We start from the raw sequence: 24,048 nt of genomic DNA, 5'->3' as shown, positions 1-24,048 counted from the left end.
CCTATGAGAAAAAATCCTTCCCGCGAACCAAACGAGCCCCATATGTATCGCCTTCATAGGAAAATGTACTTTTTCATAATTTTAGAAATCATTCGTACATAAGCATCCATGAGACAATGCTATAAAAACATGGATCGTAAAACATTCATATACTTGATTCAAAATTGCAAAGCCAATCATATCAATATAATTTATATTTTCATAGTCTATATAAATTAAAATTGACTAATAATTCAAAAATTTGTACGGTTTGTTCCAAGTTACTTTCATCTATTGGCCCAAAGATCATCAGGTTCAGATGGATAAATCAGCTGCACCAATTCAAAACTATTTAAAAAAGTAAATTAATTGACATTCCACTATTTAAAAAATTTAAATACAAATTAAAGAGCTCTAACAAAATTGAAATGGACTTGAGCACGCTTCAAACCCGACTCGGTAAACTGGTTTAGGATCTACAATTTAAGTAGAGAGAGAAAGGTTGCACCAAGGATTGGATCTCTCTATTTTTTTTTATTTTTAAATTTTTTCTCTCCTTTTTTTCATTTCTCTCTCTCTCTTTGCTGAGGTGATAGAAATTATACCTGCCACTACCCATCACTACTAGCATCTTGCTATGTCAGTGCAAAAACCCGTGCACTCCCCGTCTGTCTTTGATCACTAAATTTAGCAGGTTTAGAGTCATTCTTCTTTTTGTTGGAGTAGTCTCGTGCTAAATGTGCCGACTGACTGCATGCAAAGCAAGCTTCGAACTTCTTAAGACAAGGCTTAGCATGAAACTTGCCGCAATAGTCACAAGCCTCAAATTTCTTCTTCTTACTTGAATTTCTCCTGTAGTTCATTGATCGGTCATTCCGATTTTCTGTCAGTTTAGGTCTCTTTTTGTCACCCCTCTCCTCTCTGATCTCTTCAACTCTGATTTAACTTTTAGAGCTCTTTCCAATACATCTTTATAGCTCCTGAAGAGGTGAGATTAACGAGACTGAATTAGATATCTTAGACCTTGCTCAAATTTGTTATCCTTGCCTCTCTTGGACACAATAACATGTGGGCAAAAAGCGTCCTATCTTATTAAACTTATTGGCATATTCCAGCGTTAATATATTTTCTGTGTGTCGCAGAGCTAGAAATTTATTATCTCATGGACCCTAAAAAATATTGTTCATAAAATATTCTTTTAAATTCCTCCCAAGAAAGTTGATTCCCATCATCTACATAAGCAATCTTGGTTGCAGCCCACCAAAATTCCACATTTTTTTTGAGCATTGGAATGGACACTCCCACTTTTACATCTTCGGGGAACTGCAACACATCAAACATCGCCTCCATCTTCCAAATCTATGCCTCGGTTATTAAAGGATCAGCTCCACCCTTGAACTATGATGGGGTGAGCTTCCAAAACCTCTCATGGTATGATTCAGGAGGATAGATAGGTTGAGGAGCTGCCTGAAACAGCTCCTGTTGGAGCAGTTAAGCCACTACCTGGCATACTCCAATAATATCTGCCTGAGTGACTGAAGCACAAGAAGCCTGCTTAACTGGCAGGTTAGCATCTCTCCTCTCATTTTGCCTATCATAAATGCCAATATAAGTTGAAACCTTACTCTACTTGATTCTTTGATAGATAGGATAAGAATTCAAATGCAGATCTTTCTTGGTCTAGGATTAGACAAAAGCCGGACCAAACACGACTTCATGGCACCCCTACTATTATCCTACTACGAGCCTACTCTCAACCTAATTGCACCTGGAGTGAACCAACTTGGACCACCACAAAATTTGAATCCCTCTAGTAAATATATTGCTCCAAGCCTCACTACCCAAGAAAGATGGCCCAATTTAAACATTTCGGATGCACCAAACCTCACTGCCCAGAAAAATCCCCTTTTTTTTTTTGCCTAAGGTCAGAAAAATCCCTTCAATACTCACTAACAGTACCCTTACACCCCCCCTACCCTCCAGTTGGCCTCTGCCCCATAAGAATGAAAAGAAACGGAGCGCAGATGTCTTAAAAACCAGGAGTGCTATTATCACTCTCCGAGTGGCATGGTGTCAGGCGCTCCGTATCTATGCCGCCTGCGTCTCCTCGCCTTTCTCTCACTCTACGCGACCACAAGCCGACTCCTCTCGGCCCTCCCTCCCACAAAATCAAATCTCTCCCATCCCCCCCGAAAGCTAGGGTTTTTCCTCCTCTCCTTCCCAACCTCTAATTCTTAATCTCTGGCATTCCAAGATCCGATCTTTCCTCCTCTTCTGTTCGTCTGGAAGCCCCCTTGCTCGAAATTCCCCCAAAATTTGTTCTTTTAGAGGTTTTCTTAGGTAATTTCTGGCGGTGTTAAGCTTTGGATCCGGCTCGCGTTGTCCTTTTCACGGCTTGGGTGTCGGTGGAATCCTATCTCGTGATTGTAGGGCGATTTTTTTTTTCTTTTTTTGGTTAGAAAATGGCCATCGAAGAGAAGAGATGCAGTGGCTTTGTTAAGCTGGAGGACTCGTCTGGTGAGGGGTTAATCACTTACAAGAGGAGGAAGCGTGGCAGGTCAAGTTCGGACGCCTGCCAGGTAAGGGCGTTCTTTTTTTTTTTTTTCCTTTATTGCACTTTTGATACTAAAGATTGAATTTTTTATTTTTTTGTCAAGAAAATCAGTAACTTCGTGGAATTTGGATTGAGGTTTGAGGTCGTAGTTGGTTCTCTTATTTGCTTTAGTTATTCGAGCTTTGCAGGGATGTGGTGGTCATTCGAATTCTGTGATTCTGTTTTGCTGTATAATTGAATTTTAAGCTGTATAATTGAATTTTATGTCTATGCCCTAATCTTAGATTTTTTTATGTGTGTATGTGTTAAATTGATTATGTGTGTGGATTTGTAGGTTTCAAACATGCCTTTGCATACAGGGAAAAATCGGGATATTGGGTGGGAGCATGGAGTGATAGTTGATGGAATTAGGTTTCACTGGAAGTGCAATTGGTGTGGCTTGGTTAGAAATGGTGGTGGGGTTTCTAGGCTTAAACAACATATTGCTGGTACTTGTGATGTTAAAAAATGCCAAAAGGTTCCAGAGGATGTTGCAAAAAGCATGATGAACCATCTGATAGAAAAGAAAAAGCACAGAATGGGGAAGGTAGCTGCACGCAATGGTATTGATAGGATGAAGTCCAAGTTTGATCATGAAGATGTTTTAGTTCATAAGGATAATTTAAAAATTGACCTGGAGATGCAGGGGAGGAATGCCAGCCAACTATCTAAGAGAGCCACTAAACAATCTGGGGTTGCTAGTCAGCGGTCCAGGACTGCGACTCAACGATCAATGACAACTACTCAGCGGTTTAAGATTGGCATGGCTAAGGTATCTAATGTTAGTATTGATTGATCCATTTAAATTCATCATGATCCATGCTTGATATAAGTATATGAGTTGAGTTATTTATATGTTGTATTTCATGTTCTTTTGGTATTAGTTGTTAGATTCAACATGTAAGTTCTAGATATTTTGATATTTAAGATTTGTTTGAAAGACCCAAACACATCATTCATAATGCTCATGGTATTTTTTTTAAAGATTATGCTATCATTTAAAATATTATGAACTGAAAAGAGGTTTTCTTCTACATACATAAATGTATTATCCGAAGACTTGCTTCTTTTCATTGCAGTACTAGCTAATTCGATATGATGCCGTTCAATAACACTTTCGCTTTATGATTTGGAACATATTTGATCTATAAGATCATGAACAACTCCATAATTCTACTACATATATACATACACATCAATCTTTCAAATTCTCACTCCCTTGTATTGATCTTTGATTTTTCCTCTTTTTTTCTTTACCATCATTGATCATTCATTCTTTTTGTATTCTAAAAATATTCATCCTAGCCGAAATTTAATGAAAAATGGATGGGAGTTATGATTCATATTGCAATTCCTTTTTTGGTGTACATGGTGCTATTCCTCTATCAAAATACAACAGACTCATTTGCGACAATAATCAGAGCGAAGAGAAAAAATTTAGCTATTAGAGATTATTAGGTATTAAATTTGCATAATGTTGCAATAATGACTCGTATCGTTTGAATGGATTCATTGTAGGCACTGGGCACTAGTTGTTTAATGCAGCATGCTTATCGGTATAAGCTAATAGCTTTACCAGATTGAACTGAGTATGCATTACTCAAGTTTAAGCTTTAGGTTACTGGTTTAGCATTTTGCATGGTTTTGACTACTGGCCAACTTACTGATCAATCTTGAATTGACTTTGGAATGAAGAGTGATCAGTGAATATTTATTGGGCTGTTTGTTGAATGATTAGGTCTGAACTGGTGCAATTTCAACATGAGCCAGAATGGGAGTTGGCTCGGATTGAAGATGTAGACCTACATCCTATTGTTAAACTAAGTTGAACAGAACTGGATTGAACATGTGTTACATGATCCAACTAGACATGGCTGACAGTTCAAAATTTCAATTTTGGGTCTACCTCCTAAAAGTAAGGCTGAGTCCAAACCCAAACCAAACTCTTAAAACCCTCTTTGGTTGCCTCATAAATGTGAGTTAGGGCTGGGCTATCCTGCTAACCCTCTAGAGGGTTGCTTTTTGAGGGGTTGAAGTTATTAGGTCAATGGGCCAAAAATGAGATAGACCAAAAAGGTGGGATATAGTTAGTTTGCAGAACTCTCTTCTCTCTCTTCTTCACACTTTTTTCTCACCTTATCCCTCCAAGCGTCCATCAACCTACTTTTCACCAACTCAAAATTAAGGAAATCTTGGAGGGTTTGTGAGAGTTAGGGTTATCCGTCTCGGGTTTGCTATGCTGCAACCACAAGGCCTATGTGACTTGGTTGAATATTAGTTTCTATCTAATTTGTTTTCACTAGGTCATTACTCAGACCTAACTTATCCTATTTCCGTTATGTTTGACCATTTTTAGATGATAAAATTGTAAAGGGATGGGGGACTACGATTCCTATTTATTACTTGGTGTGGCAAAAGTGAAGGTGTACACAAGACAGAAAGAGTAAGTCACTTCCCTTTTCTCTTGAGTATTTTTATAGGCCTTCAAGTGACCCTTCAATTTACCCCGAAGTACCTGCATCCGACACTTGGATATAGGTATGAGTATAATATTTGGTACGGTTCCGCAATAAGAAATTCTTGGAGAAATGATTGGACACTTAGACACTCCCAACTTGTGATTGTAGCAGTATTTGCAAGAGATTGAACAAGACACAATTGTTTAGATCAAAGTATGCCGAATCGGTACCGGGATCCATACCGGTCGGCGGCTGGTTCGGTACCGGTTTGGTACGTATCGACACACGATACATAGAGGCGCTATTTTTTTCAATATTTTTTAGGTTTGGTTTATTGGTAATAATTTTTTTTCAACTTTTTCAATGATTTTAAGTATAATTTGATGTTTTTTTGATTTTTTTTTTAATGTTTCTATGATCCCGATATAACCTTAATGATACATCTTGATATTTTAAAGTGATGCAAAATATAAAATGATTAGTGAGATGTTACATGCTACAAGTAATAATATGAAATATCCTAATTTATTAGTGAGATACAAAATATAAAATAATATAATCAATTACATATATTTAAATTATAAAATACATACCGATATCTAAAATCCTGTCGAGTGGTGATGCCTCTCGTAAATATCTGGATCATTAACATAACTAGGAGGCACATCAGCCCATCTCTTTAACCAAACGGTGTTGTAGTACTGTAAGCTCATTCTATAAGGAACACGCTATGGGTTATAATCACTTTTGGATCTCTCACCGAAGCTCTTGTTCCTTTGTCTTCTCAAGCCTTTTCACCACATCAAAAGAGAGGGAGGGAGAATCGGCTCGGACTGGTCCGAACTGGTGCGAACCGACTGGTTTGGACCGGTTCCAGGTGGTTTGCATTGTTTATGCTTGGAATTGGCCGATTCGGGGCCGATTCAGACTAGTTTCGACCGATTCAGGGTCGGTTCTGACTCCCACAGCCGAATCGACCTGGTCTCGCGCCAGGTTGACTCGGTACGGCCAGAACTAGGGGGTTTGGCCTGGTTCGGCAGACCATGGTTCAGATGCTATTACAAGCTTGGAGGCTTTAATTTTTATGCTAAATATGGAGGGGAGTCAAAGATATGTGCCCTTTGTTGATGTAGTACCAATTTTGTTTTACTTTATCAAGGTTAATGTGTTTGATTTGGTGTATATGGGCCTTAACAAGTTGGTTGTGGATCATTTACATAGCATAAAAACAGCTATTGGTGGATGAACCTATGTAAAATAACACTGTAGTCATTTAGCCACCAGTAGGTGGCCACCTTTATTAGGACAATTTAGTGGGGCCATTAATAGCTGAACTCTTCAACCCCTTTCTCTTCTCTGTTTTACTTTTTTTTGGGGTTCTATCTAATTTCATTCAAAGATACTAGTTTGGTTGATCTGTGATTTTGATCATTATCTTGGGTGCATGATTTATTGGTAGACGCTAATTATTTCTTATCCAACCATTTGTTCTATGCTGTCAACTCATGTCCAGCATATATACAGCTGATAATTTAAAAAGTGCCATGCTTCATCTTTAGAAAAAAAAATTATATGGAAATTTATGGAAATATAAGTACTTCATGCAGAAGGTATGTGGACGTATATGGAACCCCTTAATTGGTGCATAAGAATGAGATTTTGAAATACAGTTATGGTCCTTCATATTTTTCCATATAGAAATATTCTTACATTATTACTAGCTTATTACCAATGGACTTTTAAGAGTTAAAAATTTTAATTCTAATCTATTTTTCATTCCTATACATTGTTTTTTTAGTTGTTAGTCAAGTAATTCTGCAGTAATTTTATTTGGACCATTTCATTTTCATTTTAACCAATGCCGTGGTCACTTGGCTTGCAGCAGGATATGAAGCAAGCTCATGACACGGGTTTGCACAGTAGTACCTATGAGCAAGATGATCATGCTAGAATACATAGTCACTGGAGACAAGTACTGGAACACTTGCTGCAGTTGCCAGATGCGAGCGAAGGTAGTGGTATTCAAGGCTGCATCCGTGATGCACTCATTTGTGGTCCTTCTGGGTTCACCAGGAAGTTCAAGATGACTGATTCCCCCTGGGACACTACACAGCCAAAGGTATTATTGTTTTATTTTGTTTTATTTGTCATTCTCCTATGTTGGAAAGTTTAGATTATGTGGTTTTATAAGCAAGTATACATTCATCATTATCAGGACAGATATAAGGGCCTTAATGAAGTTAAAAGTCAGTCTCAAAGACTGGGTGGTGCTGCCTCAGATGTATCAAAAACTGGGGCTTCAGATGTAAATGCCAACACTATAAAGTGCCAAAATGTTTTCCTTGATATTCTACGGTCAGAGAAATTTGCTTTATTGTGTGATTTACTTTGTGTAACCTTGCAAGACAACAAGGGTGAGAGATTCTTTGACTTTAGCCTGATAAATTCAAAGATGAAAAATTGGGAATATGAGAAGTCGCCTGGATTATTTGATCAAGATATGCAACAGGTATTTATTTAATTATTCATTTTTCCCTTAGTGTATCTTATAAAGGTGTGCTTTCTTCAATGTATATTTTGGTGATTTCTTGATGTTAGTTATTAACTGCTATATTGAGATTTGAGAATGTATTTACATATGCCTTCAGACTTGCATTTTTTTAAGAATGCATTTTTTTGGAAATTTACTGCCTATTGGATGCCTTTTTGTGGAAAGCTGAAAGCTTCAATATTGTAAGTAAACCAATAACTTCATTGTTTGTATTCACAATCTTTCATTGATGAATGCACATAAACTTTGTTGGTTATCTTGATGTTTTGTCATCTCTTTTGTGTCTCTTTGTTGAGGTTTTGGTTTATTTGCAATTGGCATCATCTAATTCTAACCCATCATATTGTTATTTCACTTCTATTTGTGGTTCACCGGCACCTGTATACTCTTTGATCTTTCATTTTGAAGTAGCTACACAGAGAGAATCTTGTTACGTGATGGCCTTCTCTCTTCCACCAATAAATTATTGTTTCATGAATATAATGGTCATCAATATTCTGTTTGCGGATGGTTAGAACTTCTCGATTTTCAACAAATCCTTTATTTTTGAAATCCTGAATGCTAAAATTTGGAGGATACCTGATTGTTCAAGGTCTAGTCAATGCTATGGTATCATAACTGCTGCTGCTTTGTCAATGTGATGTAACAAAAGAAGATATGGGATTAGACACTGTCCTGTATAATTTCTTTAGCATCTAGTTCCATGACCATCGAATCTTTTGTGTTTTTTTAATGTGTTCACTTATGTTGAATTCTTGTGGCGTACAATTGAACTGTAGAGTACTTCTTTCAAATATGTAATAGGATAATATTTTGTTTAAGTATGCTAATCATTCTTTTGGTTGAAATAATATGTTGTCCGGCACCAAAATTGAACCTTATGGAACTAGTTTTAGATTTGTTTTGGGATATAGTTGATTGCGTAAAGCAAACTGATTTTGATTTTTTTTTTTTTTGATATATCTGATTTTCCCGGTTCAATTAGACCTTCCATTTGAAAGTCCCTGGATCAATGGGAAAACTTCAATTAGCAAGTAATAGGTGGGCTCAGTTATGAGGATCCATTAGAGATTTGCTGAATAAATATCTCATGCCTTGTATTGCAGGTATGGGATAACTTTCAAAAAATTGGCCGAGAAATGGTTCTTCTAGCAAGTAGTCTTTCAAACATATCACGGGCATCCTATCAGAAGCAGGTATGAGAGTCATGGACCCTTCATGTACTGCCAATATGACATTGACTCTTTCATGTGCTGCATGGAAAGTGGTGTCTTGTTAACATATAATATTTTCCCGTGCTTAAGAAGAAAAAGTGACTTTCTTATAGTGTCTGAAGTTTTACTGACTTGGAATGCTAATATTTAAGGCTTTTAAATCATTTAATTTGCTACTTATATTTGATTTATGCTTGTGATATTCTGCTCTAACTTGCCTAATAAATGTGTACAGGTTGGACAAGACTTAGTTGATGGGGCGGGCGAACATAAACTTGAGGCGAGTGATAGTTAATTTGAAAATTATGGTTCATACAATGTGGACTGTCATAATCAAGGTCGGAGGAACCAATACCGGGCACCATATCGGTTCTCCAGCGGCTTGAGTCAGTACGGGCCGTGCCGGGCCTATACCGACGAGGGCACAATACCGTGGGAACAAGGAAAAGGGAGAGAGAGAGAAGGGGGAGAGAGGGTGAGGCTGGCGGACGCCGGCGGGGGTCGTTCGAAACACGGCCGCGGCTAAAAAATTTCGGAATTTTTAAGTTGCCGACTTCATTTAAATATTTCTAAATTTTTTAGCCATGGCTGGACCCTTGTTTCGAACGCAGGGGAACTGGCTGCGGCCTCGCCCCCCGCGGCCCTCCACCGACGTCCACCACCTCTTCCTCTCTCTTCCTCCCCTACTCGCTCTCTCTTTTCTTCTCTAGCCCCGGCAACACGTCTCGTTTCCGTTGCCGGAACCGTACTAGTGAGTCACTGGTACAGCTCGGAATGGGTAGAACTGCTTGGTTCGAGACAGTTTCGCTGACCTTGGTCATAATGCTGGTTTATTTTATTGCATTACCAGTTTTTTGTCCATCAAATTTCTCCATGTTGCTGGTTTTCATTATTCACTCTTTTGCAGGAGACTTATCGAGCAGGTGTTGAACAAGTGAATTCTGTGGAATCATATACCACAATGCAGTTAGCTTCATGTGAGTCAGACCGTTCCACCAAACCCGATCAAACTAAGGCCTCCAGTCTATACAAAGTTTGCACTTGCAAGAAGTGTGGCACTGAAGCGAATGGCAAGCAGAGCCTCATCTGTGATGGATGTGAAGCAATGTACCATTTCTCTTGCATTGAACCTGCGATCAAAGAGATCCCAACTCGAAGTTGGTACTGTTCTGCCTGTCGTACAAACAAGAGGGAATCATCTGAGCCTACCTCTGCCCATATCCATCCAGACAGCTCGCACCAGAAGTGTCCAGTCTGTGATCGATTAGAATTTTCAGAAACAAAAGAAGAAAATGAGAGTGGAAGCAGGACCATGATGGCTAATGACTCCAGAGAAAGCTCAGTTTCAAATATGGAGTCTGATGAGTCGCCAGAATTGTCAAGGACTGCTATGTCACGGTTGTGCAAGCTATGCGGAACTTGTGAGGATGAAGATAAGAGATTCCTAGTTTGTGGTCATATTCACTGCCCCTACAAGTTCTACCATATCAGATGCCTGAAAACTAGTCAGATAGCTAGTGCACAACAACAAAACAAGCCTGGTTGGTACTGCCCATCTTGCCTCTGTAGAGCTTGTCTCTGTGATAAAGACGATGACAAGATTGTCTTGTGCGATGGTTGTGATGAGGCTTACCACACCTACTGCATGAAACCACCTCGTACTTCTATTCCTAAAGGCCAGTGGTACTGTATTCCATGCAATGTGGCCAGGGCCAGAGAAGGGATGAGAAGGTATGAACAATGGATCTTACAACGTCATAGGAAGAACAATGTAAGGCAAGCTAATGAGGCCAATGAGTCTATGGATTTGCTACTGAGTGCAGCTGAGAAGCTGAGCTCCGAAGATCAATTGGTAGCTGGGAAGAAAGATAAGTAGATTACCGCACTGCTTGCAGCGTTGTGCTATATGCCAAAGGATTTTGATTTAGTGATGGCTAAATTAGGAATCTTTTCTTAATATTCCCTCGATGTATATGGGTGTTTCCTCTTCCATTTGTAACTTTAATTAGATCTTAGCATAGAACGATTTATGATATAAGGGTTCTGCCAAAGGGGATATTATTCCTCGAGTGAGAATATTAATGCTTGACATGTATAATGGCAGGAACTGCTGCAGGATAAGAATTAAGAAAGGAATTGGAAGAAGCTGTATTCTGTAGATTTCTTTTCTTAACGGTGTGTGATAACAACTAGAGTGACATATATCTTTTATCTTTTTTTTTCCTTTTTTCCCTGAAGTTTCCCACTGCTGTAACACAATTGCTGTATCTTGTTAAGAGCATTCTTAGAGGACATGTAACCTATGTAATTTCCAGTATAATGTACTGAATTTTTCCAGGGAAGAATGTTAGTTTTTTCTACTCAAATGCTTTCATTTATCCAGTAAAATGCACTGCATTTTTCAGTGAAGAATGCTAACTTTCCTATTGAAATGTCTAATTTTATCTTGAACTATAAAAGATCAGGAAACAATTAATATTCTGAAAGCTGGATTTTCCTAATTTACACTTACTCTTGCTTTCATTTGATCAGCATGTAGCTGCAGTTTTAGATAAAAATGTTAATGGATAAACAATCTCGGTTCTCTATTTTCGAGGGAAAAATGAGGGTTGCAGCCCACCAAATTTAATTAGAGTAGGGAAAGAACACTTGTCCGGAAGGAAGGATAGTAAATGGTTGAAACAGAATAGAAAGGAGAGTTCAACAACTTTGCAACACATTCAAAACTCTGCAAGGATTTTTTTTTTTGCACAAAATTCCTATCTCTAAACCAGCAAATGGCTTGCTGGAGGACCATCCCTTTAGTGTTTATTCAAGAAAATATGATTGTTCCTTCCATATGCTTTGACAATCTCAGACATTGCCATTCAGTTAAAAGCTTTATTGTCACCATACTGAAAAACAATGTAATATTTAATTCTGATTACTAAGTAATAAAATTTAATTTTTCTGCATACATGTGCCCTGCATGTGATATAATGCATGGATGACTGTAGTCTTCTGTCTGAGTAGAGATTTTTTTTTTTTAATTTTCTGTGACTTGATAAATATGCTAACTTTTGGCTAATGCATTCTTGTTTCTTTCTCTACAACCAAGCCAAGATAGTGTATTAATTGAAGGAAGGAGTATCCTGTGGAAGGAAGGTGAGAATATGCTAAAAATAGCGAAGCATGGAGGTACACTGCTTTTATTTTTTATAAGCTGTGTGGACACAGATTCATCTACGGGACTGGATATGTGGAGTTCACCATCTATTTGAGCTTTCTTTAAAGTAGTAGATGAATGATGCATGAATTACCTGGAGGAATATCTTATGATATTATATAATTGTTTGCTTTGACAGGGCACTTGTATCATTGGTGGATTGTGTAAACGGTGTTTGATGCCTCGTTTAAGCAATTTGTCTAGGTGATGTTTTTATCACTTACCTCTCTTAAAATTCTGAGATGTTTATCTTCACGTTCACAGTATATAATTTTAATATTCAAAGAGCATTTGCAACCTTTTGATACTCTGCATTGTGATTATGAATTTTCTGCATGCCATATGTGCCCTTAATAGCATCATATGTATTCCACACAATCAGAGGTTTTGGGTTTGAATCTTGGATGGTGCATCACCGAGCATTTGGACCTGGACCCTGGTAATTAGAATCTCTAGTGCCCATTCACATATTCTGGAATGTTTTCTAGTCAATAGTTAGGAGATATTACTAAGATGCAGACTTTTCTAATGTTTAGGAGTTGTTGCATCTGTAATTAATATGATTAATAAAAAATATCATATAAATGATTTCATTTGGAAATTAAGATTCATAATTTGTCATTTATCAAGCATTTGCTGTCAAACTATGAAAAAGTAGCTGATTATAATTAAGGGAGTCAAAACTCAGTCTTAGCATTGATGACATGACATACTCAAATATGGATACTCATAAATGAGATTTACATGACAAACCATAATTGCCTTCTTCGACCAAATAATATCGTTTCTTGGATTGTTAGCATGTCAGTTTCCTAGAACTCTTTTGTTAAATGATGCTCAAAAAAAAAGAAAAGAAAAGAAAACATGGTTCTCTTTCATTGAAAAAGAAAATGCTTCATATTTGAACTTTAAGAAACAATTCATTTGGAAGGTGAGAACGGGCTCAATTGTTCAAGCCACGAGGTGCTGGACACTAGTGATCTAGGCCTGAATCTTGCCTTCACCTTGATTTAGGCTGGACTTTCTCCTATCCTTTCGCTCAAAAAAAAAAAAAAAACATTGAATCTAGCATTGTTCAGGTTTCTTTCTCCTTTGAATGAGATATTTCATGGACATAAATATCATATATATTTGTAAGCTGTGTAACCTGAAGCAAGGTTTGCCGAACCGGTAATGTGACTTGTACCTATTGACTACCGGTATAGTACAGTATGGGTTTGTACCATGTCTTGTCGCAGTGTACCGAAATAGGGAGATGGAGGGGAGGGGAGAGAGTGAGGGAATGATAGAGGGAGAGAGGGGGAGAGAGAGATCAAGAGTCGTACATGGGAATCTTTGCCGAAAAAGTGCAGGTTGCAATCGCAGATGAAGGAGGCAGCAGAGGAGGCCGGCCGCGACAGTCGAGCTGCAGGATATGGAATGAAGGGGAGTCTTCCAATTGGAGATGAGGGTTTCAATGGGAATGAGAGAAGGCCTGTGTAGGAGAGAGACGGAGCTTATAACGAATGGAAGGAGGCATCCAAGAAAGGGAGGGAGGGGGAAATCGAGTGTGATCAGGTGAGAACTCTGCCAGGGGGGAGGGGGGCTTGGGATTTTATTAAGAGCCGGATTGTTTGTGATGCAGGTGCATGAACGTCAGACAACTTGCATGCCATTTTCAGAGCATTAAATGGCCGAATTTAGAAAAATTATTAACATAAAAGTTTCAGGTCTCTTTCTCTTCTTTCCAACAAGCCTAAGAACATTAAAATCCAAGTTTTTGAATGAAAGTTATCTTCCTCCTTGCACAAGAAATTGTTCTTGTCTTTTCTTCCACTTCCATTGGATTGCAAATTGATCCAAGCGGTATCAAGTGGTATCAGAGCGAGGTTATCATCTCTTGACGTTTCGAGAAGAATCCTATCGCATTTCTCGTGGTGGTATTGACGCAAGCTTCAACCAACCATGGCAAGCCGAGGCAACCAAAGTCGTTCTAGCGATGAAGAACCTCGTAGAGAGCGAGATCTTCGTGACATAGAGAATGATGAGTTGCGGCAGCAAGTCCAAAACCTTACCGAAAGGTTGGCTCGTTATGAGCAAAAATCGAGTGAAGAGGAGGGTGGCACCACTGAAGAAGATCGCAACATCTTCCGTGACCAAAGTTCACGTCGTGGTAGGAGGAGCAACTCTTCTTCATCTCACCAACATCGTCATCAATTTCGATTTCCATACATCAGGGTAGACATTCCTGAGTTTGAAGGAAAAATGCAACCCGACATCTTTCTAGATTGGCTTAACACTGTTGAGCGGATCTTTGACTACAAAGAGGTCCCTGATGAGCTTAAAGTGAAGATTGTAGCCATCAAGCTTCGAAAGCATGCATCAATCTGGTGGGAGCGCCTCAAGTTGCAAAGAGCAAAGGAGGGCAAAACCAAGATTCGTACTTGGGAGAAAATGAAGAAAGAGCTTTGCAAAAAGTACCTTCCCGAAAATTACCTTCAAGATGCATTTCTCACTATGTATCAATTCACTCGAGGGATGCGAACCGTGGAGTACACTGAAGAGTTCGACAATCTTATGGTTCGTTGTGGTGTAGCAGAGGCCGAAGAGCAAACAATAGCTCGCTACCTTAGCGGATTGAGGCGTGACATCCATGATATGGTACACCTCCATTCTTTTATTTTTTCTTAATGATGTTATTAAACTTGCTACTAAGGTGGAACGCCAACTTCAACAACGGCGAGAAAAAGGTTTAACAAATGCTCCTGGAGGCCGAAATTTCAAGCATGAGGGCATTCCTAACCGGGGGAGTGCATCACAATCTCATTCGTCTTCTACATCTAAGCCAACCACGATGGTGAAAAAAGATGCTTCATCTTCTTCTCGGCCAATATCATCTCGACCTCAATGTTTCAAGTGTTCTGGCTATGGGCATATTGCTTCTAAGTGTCCAAATAGAAGAGTGGTTTCTCTTGCCCAAGAAGGTGATAGTGAAGAAAATGAGTCAGATTCTATATATGATGAAATTGAAGGAGACATCACATATAGTGATCATGGTGAAGCTCTTGTGGTCCGTCGAACCCTGAATTCAATACGAAGCGAAGATGATCACATGTGGCTCCGGCACAACATCTTTCATACTTGATGTACGGCTCATGGCAAAATTTGCAATGTTATTATCGATGGAGGAAGTTGCGAGAATTGCGTCTCAATGGAGATGGTGGAAAAGTTGAAACTCAAGACAAAACCTCACCATCACCCATATTCTCTTTCTTGGCTCAAGAAAGTTTTGAGAAGCTTAGGTATTAATGACAACGGCCCCTATCTTTGCCTTGCCAGATTTTGAAAAAGTTTTCAAGGTGGATTGTGATGCCTCTAATGTGGGCATTGGTGCAGTGCTTTGTCAAGAAGGACGCCCTATTGCCTTCTTTAGTGCCAAACTTGGAGATGGGCGAAATAACTATTCAACATATGATAAAGAATTTTATGCTATTGTTGAGGCTCTCGTCATTGGCGGCACTATCTTGTGACTAAGGAATTTGTTCTCTACTTCGATCATGAAGCCTTGCGATTCCTCAATACTCAACACAAGCTTAGTGCAAGGCATGCCAAGTGGATTGAATTTTTGCAATCTTTTACCTTCACCATCCGTCATAAAGCCGGAAGTCTCAATTAAGTTGCGGATGCTCTTAGTCGAAGACATGCTTTGTTATCAACCTTGGAGATTAAGGTAATCGGTTTTGATTTCATCAAAGATCTCTATTTTTTGGCGAGATTTGGGCTCGATGCAGTGATGCTCCTCATGAAGATTATTCAATTCAAGAAGGTTACTTAATGTATTCCTAATTGCTCTCTTCGCCAAGCAATCATCAAAGAAGCCCATAATGGAGGACTTGGAGGACACTTTGGCCGAGACAAGACTTTAATCCTTGTCAAAGAAAATTTCTTTTGGCCGAAGATGAGAAAGGATGTAGAGAGACATGTCAACTTATGTCGAACATGCCATATTGCCAAAAGCCGAGCTCAAAACACCGGCCTTTATACTCCTCTTCCTATACCTCAAGCTCCATGGGAGGATGTAAGTATTGATTTTGTTCTTGGTCTTCCTCGCACTCAACGTGGAAAGGATTCGGTCATGGTGGTTGTTGATCGATTCTCTAAAATGGCACATTTTGTACCTTGTGAGAAGACCTATGATGCATCTAAAATTGCTGATCTTTATTTTCGAGAGATTGTCAAACTTCATGGCATTCCAAAGAATTTCACTTCGGACCGAGATCCAAAATTTGTAGGACACTTTTGGCGGACTTTATGGGCGAAATTGGGCACCAAACTTCAGTTCAGTTCTTCTCATCATCCACAAACCGATGGTCAAACGGAAGTGGTGAATTGAAGCCTTGGCAATCTTATTCGAAGTTATTTGGGCAACAACAAGAAGCAATGGGACTTAATTCTTCCTCAAGCGGAGTTTGCATACAACCGCTCAAGTAGTTCTACTACTGGTGCTAGTCCTTTTGAGATCGTCTATGGGTGCAATCCTAATGGCCCCCTTGATCTAGCTCCCCTTCCTCATGTTGTTCGATTTAGCGGTGATGCAGAAGCAAGGGCTAATGAAATCAAAAAGATGCATGAGCAAGTTCGATCCAAGATTGAGAAGGGCAATCAAAAGTTTAAGGAGAAAGCTGATAAGTATCGACGCTCGGCATCATTTAAAGAAGGCGACCTTGTATGATGGACCATTTCGAGATCGTGCTGATGGACCATTTCGAGTTCTTAAGCGTATTGGAGAAAATGCCTATCAAATTGAACTTCCTGGTGACTATGGAGTTTCTGCTACCTTCAATATTTCTGATCTAATTCCATATCATGATAAAGAAGAGGCATTGGACAACTCGAAGACGAGTTGAGCTTCAATCGGGGGAGTATGATGCAGGTGCATGAACGTCAGACAACTTGCATGCCATTTTCAGAGCATTAAATGGCCGAATTTAGAAAAATTATTAACATAAAAGTTTCAGGTCTCTTTCTCTTCTTTCCAACAAGCCTAAGAACATTAAAATCCAAGTTTTTGAATGAAAGTTATCTTCTTCCTTGCACAAGAAATTGTTCTTGTCTTTTCTTCCACTTCCATTGGATTGCAAATTGATCCAAGCGGTATCAGTTTGGAGCAGCCGAACTGTTCTAGTTCTTGGCCAATTTGGTTTGGTATGGTTCAAACCGCTCGGCTCGGGACGGTTTAGCTAACCTTGACTTGAAGTATGCTTGCAATGGTAGGAGTCGAAGATTGTCTCAAGCCAATTAGGCCTTTTATTGAATATGAGATGCCAGCCATATTTGATCATTGATGTGAAACTTGTGTAGCTTCAGTTATTTTGAACAGCCAACAATGTGTGCATTTGGCCTCTCAGGAATTTTATATCTTCACAGAACATTATCTTATTAGCGTGCACCTGAGAGAGAGCTTTGAAGCTATCAAGGTCAATGTTGTCTATGCAAATACATAAGATCATAAAAGAGACCACATCATATTTCTAAATAATATAAGAAGATGATTTCTTTTGTTTGGTAGTATAGATTCAAATGATTCAACTTCTGATACAGATTGGTTAATATGATAACCATGTGGCCATCGGTATCCTCCTCTAGAAGCTCTATTGTTATTAATTGCAAATGAAGATGTCTATCATCTTTACATTTCTGCGGACAGGATTTAGCACATGCAATGCATGTTCTAGTGCATGGGGTGGAAAAGGAAAGAAGAGAAAACAGAGCAGAAATTTTATGAATAAGAGGGAGAGGAAAAAAGGGTGGTGGAGGGCCTTTATAAAAAGGAATAAGATAAACACTAATAATTTTTCCTGAAAAAGAAGAAAAAATATAGGGGGGAGTCTTTCTTGATGGAGTCTCTTTTGTCATAAAGGGTAGCTTTGTAAATATGTCAAAAATAGAGACAAATGGGTTGAGTCCTACCCATACTGTTTTCCAATATAATAGTAGAGAGAATTAATTATAAAGGTTATCAAGATAAGCTAGAAGGAAAAATGGACAAAATATCACATGCACCAATGATGTTTTTAACATAATATTTAATAGTATGATCTTAATTTGTATTACTTGTGATTTTGCTGGAGAATAGTGCCTAACTCAATATCTATTTGCTCATAAATTTCTAAGATATTTGTGAGAACTATGGTGCCATGGTGGTAATGCCATCGCTGAGTTTTGAACCTTAGACCTCCCATAAGAGCAAAACATAGGAAAGGGGTGCCAACCATTGGACCCAAGTTTCATGGGCTTAAATTAAGGGTGTAATCAAGCCAAGATCTATCAAGTTTGAGTTTGATCAAACTAGTTTGAAATTATTTTTGAGCTTGTATTTTGAGATCAAGCTTGATTTGTTTATTAATTGATTGTGCCAAATTAAAGCTTAATTTTGAACTAAGCTGAATGTAAGCCTAACTGATCAACTTGATAACCTAAAATGAAGCTGATGTCAGTTCAAGATTTGTATCATGCTTGAATCGAGCTTGGCAGAAGCTTCATTCAAGTTCATATCTTCAATTAAAAGTTTGTTTAAGCTTGAATAAACATATTTTCCTCAAAAATGAGAAGTTTGAAAATGCATGCAACTGATTCAAGCAATTAAATTTAGAAACTAATTAATATCTAATTGTAAATCATAAATTTAAAAGTTGTTAAAAATACTATGAGATATATTATCACTTATAAAATATAATAATTTAACTATGCTACCAATTGAAACTTTCATTGAACTGCACCTGATCGAGCTGAGTGATTTCATACTTTGTTTAAAATTAATATTGAGCCCATGAACCAAATCCAAGCTTGGTTCATTTAAATTTGAATTTAGCTTAATTTGAGTTTAACTGGAGCTGAGCTTGGGCTTCTCAGATCAATTGATGGCCTTAGCTAAAATTTCTAAAACCATATCCTTGAGTATCTTCAACGTTTGTCATACCTATACGGTGGCGACTAGCTGAGTCAGTAAAGTCTTTTGTGTTGAGACAAGAGACTTGGTTTTGATCTTGCACTCACCTTGGCATTTGACCGGGCTTCCGCCCATTCTCAAAAGGAAAAAAGATTTATCATACCAAAAGTTGAAAAGGAAAATTGTTGCTTATGATGCTGAATTGACAACATATATGTGATCCAATACGTATTGTGAAGAAGGTACCACAATTTGCTATATAGCTTATTAGATTGATCATGCTATAGTTTATAGTTCTTTTCAAGGTGGAATTCAATTTCTGTAAATTGATTAAAATTAATTGTATTTTAATTAGTTCTAACCGATACTTAATTTAGTTATTATATTTTGGTGTTATAGTGTAGGCTGTTGTTAGGCATTATAGGACTGAGTTCATATGGTCTTCAAGTCTTTAACTTGATTGGAGGAAGTACTTTTCAAGGTTTGCACCAAAATTATTTAACTCCAACTGGTTTCTTTTCTTTCTTTCTTTTTATTTTTTCCTTTTGGGAGGGTGGGGGGAGGAGGAGGATTTCCTCTAGCTGATTCTAATATAGTATCAAGCTGTTTTATTGGATGGATCTCCATGTACCATGCTATCCTGTATCAGTTAAGTGTGTGGCTATTTTAAAACAACACAAATTAATTACTCTTTTTCTTCTCTCCTTGGACATGCCTTAGTCCTTGCTACATGTTAATGTAGTAATTTAGTAAATAACCATAATCTTTAGGTTAAATCCAATGAGATCAGACTCATGTGTGAACTTCCTAATATGTGGAGTTGTGGACTATACTTTCCCTTCTGCTGCAGCATGTAAACCAACTTGAGGCGATAATTCATGCTGAAAATGATTATGGTTTAACCTGATCCAATGAATTTTCATGTTGTGCCATAATCCTTTTCTTGTTCACATACCTAAGGACTGATTGGAAATCATTCCTAACATATTAATGTAGATGCTCAATTTCTATATGACTATAACCCTTAAGCTGAACCTGACAAATTTGTTTGCTCTAGGAATGGGAACTTTGGGATTGATTGATACAACCTATAGCATTGAGACTGCAGGAAATCATTTTAGGTGAGGAAATATTTTCAGATTAGGTATGCTCTTAGACAATAATGGCAAAGATAAAAAGGGGTAAATTAGATGCAAAATCAAAGAAGGGGGGTGGTGTAGTTAAAAATAATGAGGATTTAAGAGTAACAATGAAGATGAAGTACTAAAGACTTGAGAAAAAGAGGAAGAAAACCCTAAATTCTTCAATCTTCACATACAAGTCCTATATGAAGCTCAAGTCTTAATAAATAAGTAAATCTTAATAAAACAAAGTTCCAGAAATGCCAAATTTACATTATGGATTGACTGACTTATCGATATATTAGGAGAGTAGGGGAAGGGGTGGGTGAACAAGGGTTTACGATGTCCAAGTGTGAAAGGTTTTGCATTTATTCCTTTGCTTCTCTTTTATCTCTTTTTCTTCATTGGCAGGCCCTGCTACAAGGGTCATAACTTATTTTTAATTTAATGGCATGGCAATAAAACATATATTGCCGCATCATGAACTAATCTACTTAGAACACATTATGTCCACGATACATATAACAGAGTACATATTTAAAAAATTAAAGATTCAGAATAGCTGAAAAGAAAGCCATAATCAATGATCTAGAGTCACTTTTAAGGATCTGCATGTATCAACTTTGGCATTTGCAGCTTATTAAAAGTACATAAAATCCATTTATATTTTTGTAAAATCAACACTCGAGTCAATTTGTATTCTCATGCTATTGTTTTGTATATAGGCTCCATAGAGCTTTGAGTAGGGTGAAATCTATAACTCTCCCTTGCTTGCTCTCTCTTGTTGAAAGTCAGACCTGCAAAGTTTTGCACCAAGTGACTTCTTGGTAAAATTCGCACTAGTTTATCCCCAAAAAATCTAAGAATATTCTGATTTTTGATCAATACAAACTGTCTTGCTCAAGATTCAATGTGGTTTGTTGAATCTTTCATATCATGCCATTTGGTGTCAGTTAAATATATGCTTTCTAAATAAAGGTAAAGATATTGTATTCCTTTCCCTTTCTTGATATGCCTAGAGGCCAGTGTGATAATCGTTCCCATAAAATGGCATAGTAATTTACTCATTTATCATGATTTTTAAGAAAAATCCATTGCCATCAAATGCTCGTGTAAATGTGTAAACTATCGTAGCCCTTCTTCTATCACAGTGTGAACTGTCTGATTCTTTGCTCCAAGTCAACAGAATTAGGATTCAAACATAGTGATTTTTCATTATTTGTTGTTTTTTTAAAAGAAATATGTGCTATTTAAATAAAGCAAAATTTAACATTGATTTTCTTGATTTTTAGTCTCTTGATATGCCTGAAGGCTAGAGTAGTAATCCCTCCCATAAATAATGTAATGTACTCATTTTGTATTATCCTTAAGGTTAATCTGAGGAAAATCTGAAACTACCATAAACTATCTGAACTTTTATTCTTTGATGATCGCATGTTGTGCAAAGTCGATCAAATGATTGATTCTGTAACTAAAACCACCTGTGTGATGGCTGACAGTTCCAAGATGATATAAAAAGCAAATTTTCTTATTATCTTTGAAATGTTTCCATAAGAGAACAATTACTTACTATGTTTTCAGCATTGAAATTTTCACCAGAATCCTTTCCTATTATAGAATAAGAAACCAACTAAATGAATCATTTAAAACTAATTAAATCAGCAACGTACTGCCTTCAAATTTTCAACACAATAACTTTGGGCATTTATTGGTCTATTAACCTCTTTGAGCAGCCCAGTTGGCAAGATAGGCATCTGCATTTATTTATTTATATACCTTTTCTTTTCTGAAAAGCAGCATATGTATTTATTATTCTCTTTTATTCCCTGTTTGGATGGATTAATTTATTCTAACTCATAAGTGGTGATTGTCACCAAAGTCCTTTCCTGTTATTCCCTCAGAGTACCGGAATTATAGGACATTCAGTGCCATATGCTCTCTTCTGGTAGTGATATATATTTCTTACCACCCCTCAACCCTTTTTAGCCAACTGCAGCCATGCCCCCTGTCAACCTTAACCTATTCTCTCCACCCTTTGATATTGATGACATGTTAAAGGATGTCACCATAGAAGAAACATGTGATGGCAGGTTATGTGTGCCTGATGACCCTGTGGAGGACTTGGAGTGGTTCCCGGCCCTCTACGATGACTCACTGGTATTCAACTTACTACCCAATGGTGGAGACAAGAAGAGTGAGCTCTGTGATGCTTTAACTGATTGGGAAGTGCCCAAGAAGCGGAGGACCAGACAGGTTGGACGAAGAACATGGTCTTTAGACCCCCCGGAGCGCCTTCTCTATGGCCACCTGTTAAAGGATGGTGTTCATTTCGACATGCTGAAGAAGTGCACCCACTGCATCACAAGGGAGACGCCACTATGGAGGTCTGGGCCTGATGGGCCCGGGACCCTCTGTAATGCTTGTGGAATCCGCTACAAGTCCCGGCGGCTCCTGCCAGAGCACCAACCTGCATCGAGACCTGCCCGTGGTACTACTGGTTATGCAGCCACTCACAAGAAGGTTTGCAAGGTGAGAAGGGGGAGGAAAAGCAAGAAGAGCAATGGCCATATTTACTGAAAATATTTGCAGTACTTAAAAGAGTCATAGTCTAGTTTAAAAAGGAAAAAATCTGTGTTTCTCATTTCATATCTTCATAAGTTTCTCAAGAACCTTATTTAGGTTTGGTTCTGTTTGATGTCGGAGTTGGAAGCTGTTGTGTTTTTTTGGGCAGATACCTTGTAATGGGTCATGGTTTGTAATGCATGTGTTTGTCTAATGACTCTCTCTTGGTTGGGATTAATATTTTCATGGTAATGTTTGTTTGTATTGAAGGGGTAGCAAACTTCTGACTCTCTCTCTCTCTCTCTCTCTCTGTGTGTGTGTGTGTGGCTGAAATCATGGTGGTGAACGCCACTGGCCATCTAATCACTTGAAACTCTATTTCCTATGACTAGGGCTGGGCAGATGTGTTTTGTTGGCTGCCTATCTACTAGCATTTTGGCAGTGAGGCCTTATGGATTTAGATTGAAAAGTTGCACTTCTGGTAGTTGCATATGCCGATTTTTGGACAAGCAACCAGCTTATTTCTACATCTACAGGAGTGTATCCGTGTGAAGGGGCAAGGTGGAAGGATGAAGTTGGAGGTATTGTAGATCTCTTGATCCCGCAATTAATTTTTTTTATGAGAGACGATTTCAAGATTATTAGATACCAAAATCACCATATTATATAGCTTCTCATACCTTGGGAAGCTCATTCTTAGAGCAGCAAATTCTCCCATTTTTCTTCCTTTTCTTTGCAAGGCAGCTCTTGCTTGGCAGAAGATATCTTCTGTTCCTAAACTGATATTTTTCCTCTGACAGCCCATTTCATTTTCTTACCTTTCATTATTTGTAATGAAGGGGTTTTCATGAATTAAATCATTTAAAAAGTAGCCTTATTCTAGCTATTTGGTTTGGCTTGTAAACCATTGTTTCAGATTATTTCTTATGGTTCCTTCTGAAAAAGATGTCCACATGACATCGAAAAATGACATTCACGTAAGCAATTGATATATTTGGTAAAATGAATGTGCTTATTTAGTCTGCCAAATCTATGTAAATTGGGATAATTGCCCCTAGGTAAATCATGCAAAAAGTGGATGTATTTAGTGAGATTAACTTTACTATGCTCTATGGAGTAGTTAACTGACACAGCATTTTATTTCTCCATGTCGCCTAATGTTCATGAGATTGTTCATTTTCCTAGTTAAAAAATTGCCCTCTCGCCTGATGAATTTAATTTTGATTTTTTTTAGTAAATAGGATACTGCAGTTAATGAACTATTGCAACTTCATATACTTGATAAGATCAATTTTCCTTGATCTAGAGTTTTGCAGATCAATTCATGTGTTTGAATCTTGAGGTATGAGTCTGTGATGGACAATTGTGTCCTAATTGCTTAAAAGGAATGAATTTGCATTAAAATATAACAATAATAACGTCAGCAGATGTTCACA

The 24,048-nt window shown here is 37.9% G+C and overlaps 2 protein-coding genes across 12 annotated transcripts; both read left to right on the top strand.

The window, feature by feature from the left end:
* Nucleotides 1-1,990: 1,990 nt before the first annotated feature.
* LOC103718708 (PHD finger protein EHD3-like) lies at nucleotides 1,991-22,824 on the top strand. 11 transcript variants are annotated; one of them, XM_017845613.3, is made up of 9 exons: nucleotides 1,991-2,558; nucleotides 2,868-3,119; nucleotides 3,219-3,353; nucleotides 6,914-7,150; nucleotides 7,247-7,540; nucleotides 8,689-8,778; nucleotides 9,032-9,076; nucleotides 9,704-12,205; nucleotides 22,141-22,824. In XM_017845613.3, exons 1-8 carry the CDS (start codon nucleotides 2,442-2,444, stop codon nucleotides 10,670-10,672), a joined length of 2,139 nt encoding a protein of 712 aa, XP_017701102.2. In that variant the 5' UTR covers nucleotides 1,991-2,441; the 3' UTR covers nucleotides 10,673-12,205; nucleotides 22,141-22,824. The 11 variants fall into 11 exon arrangements, with proteins under 11 accessions (XP_017701102.2, XP_038984229.1, XP_038984228.1 ...); XM_039128301.1 differs by having other exon boundaries at nucleotides 2,868-3,353; nucleotides 9,704-11,940; nucleotides 12,141-12,205; XM_039128300.1 differs by having other exon boundaries at nucleotides 2,868-3,353; nucleotides 9,704-11,973; nucleotides 12,141-12,205.
* Nucleotides 22,049-22,627, top strand: LOC103718707 (GATA transcription factor 4-like). The gene has a single exon (XM_026809134.2). The coding sequence runs from the start codon at nucleotides 22,049-22,051 to the stop codon at nucleotides 22,625-22,627; it is 579 nt and encodes a 192-aa protein (XP_026664935.2).
* Nucleotides 22,825-24,048: the final 1,224 nt, after the last annotated feature.

The sequence above is a fragment of the Phoenix dactylifera genome, chromosome 7, assembly GCF_009389715.1.
Source record: "Phoenix dactylifera cultivar Barhee BC4 chromosome 7, palm_55x_up_171113_PBpolish2nd_filt_p, whole genome shotgun sequence".
Taxonomy (NCBI): domain Eukaryota; kingdom Viridiplantae; phylum Streptophyta; class Magnoliopsida; order Arecales; family Arecaceae; genus Phoenix; species Phoenix dactylifera.
The sequence above is the reverse complement of the archived record's forward strand: the minus strand, read 5'-3'. Positions and strand labels throughout refer to the sequence as shown.

Bases quoted from the DNA above. Each gene is read 5' to 3' on its own strand.
- LOC103718708 (XM_039128301.1), top strand. From the start codon at position 2,442: ATGGCCATCGAAGAGAAGAGATGCAGTGGCTTTGTTAAGCTGGAGGAC. The intron at 3,354-6,913 runs GTTAGTATTGAT...CTTGGCTTGCAG, and splicing joins GCATGGCTAAGGTATCTAAT to CAGGATATGAAGCAAGCTCA. The intron at 7,151-7,246 runs GTATTATTGTTT...CATCATTATCAG, and splicing joins GGGACACTACACAGCCAAAG to GACAGATATAAGGGCCTTAA.
- LOC103718707 (XM_026809134.2), top strand. From the start codon at position 22,049: ATGCCCCCTGTCAACCTTAACCTATTCTCTCCACCCTTTGATATTGAT.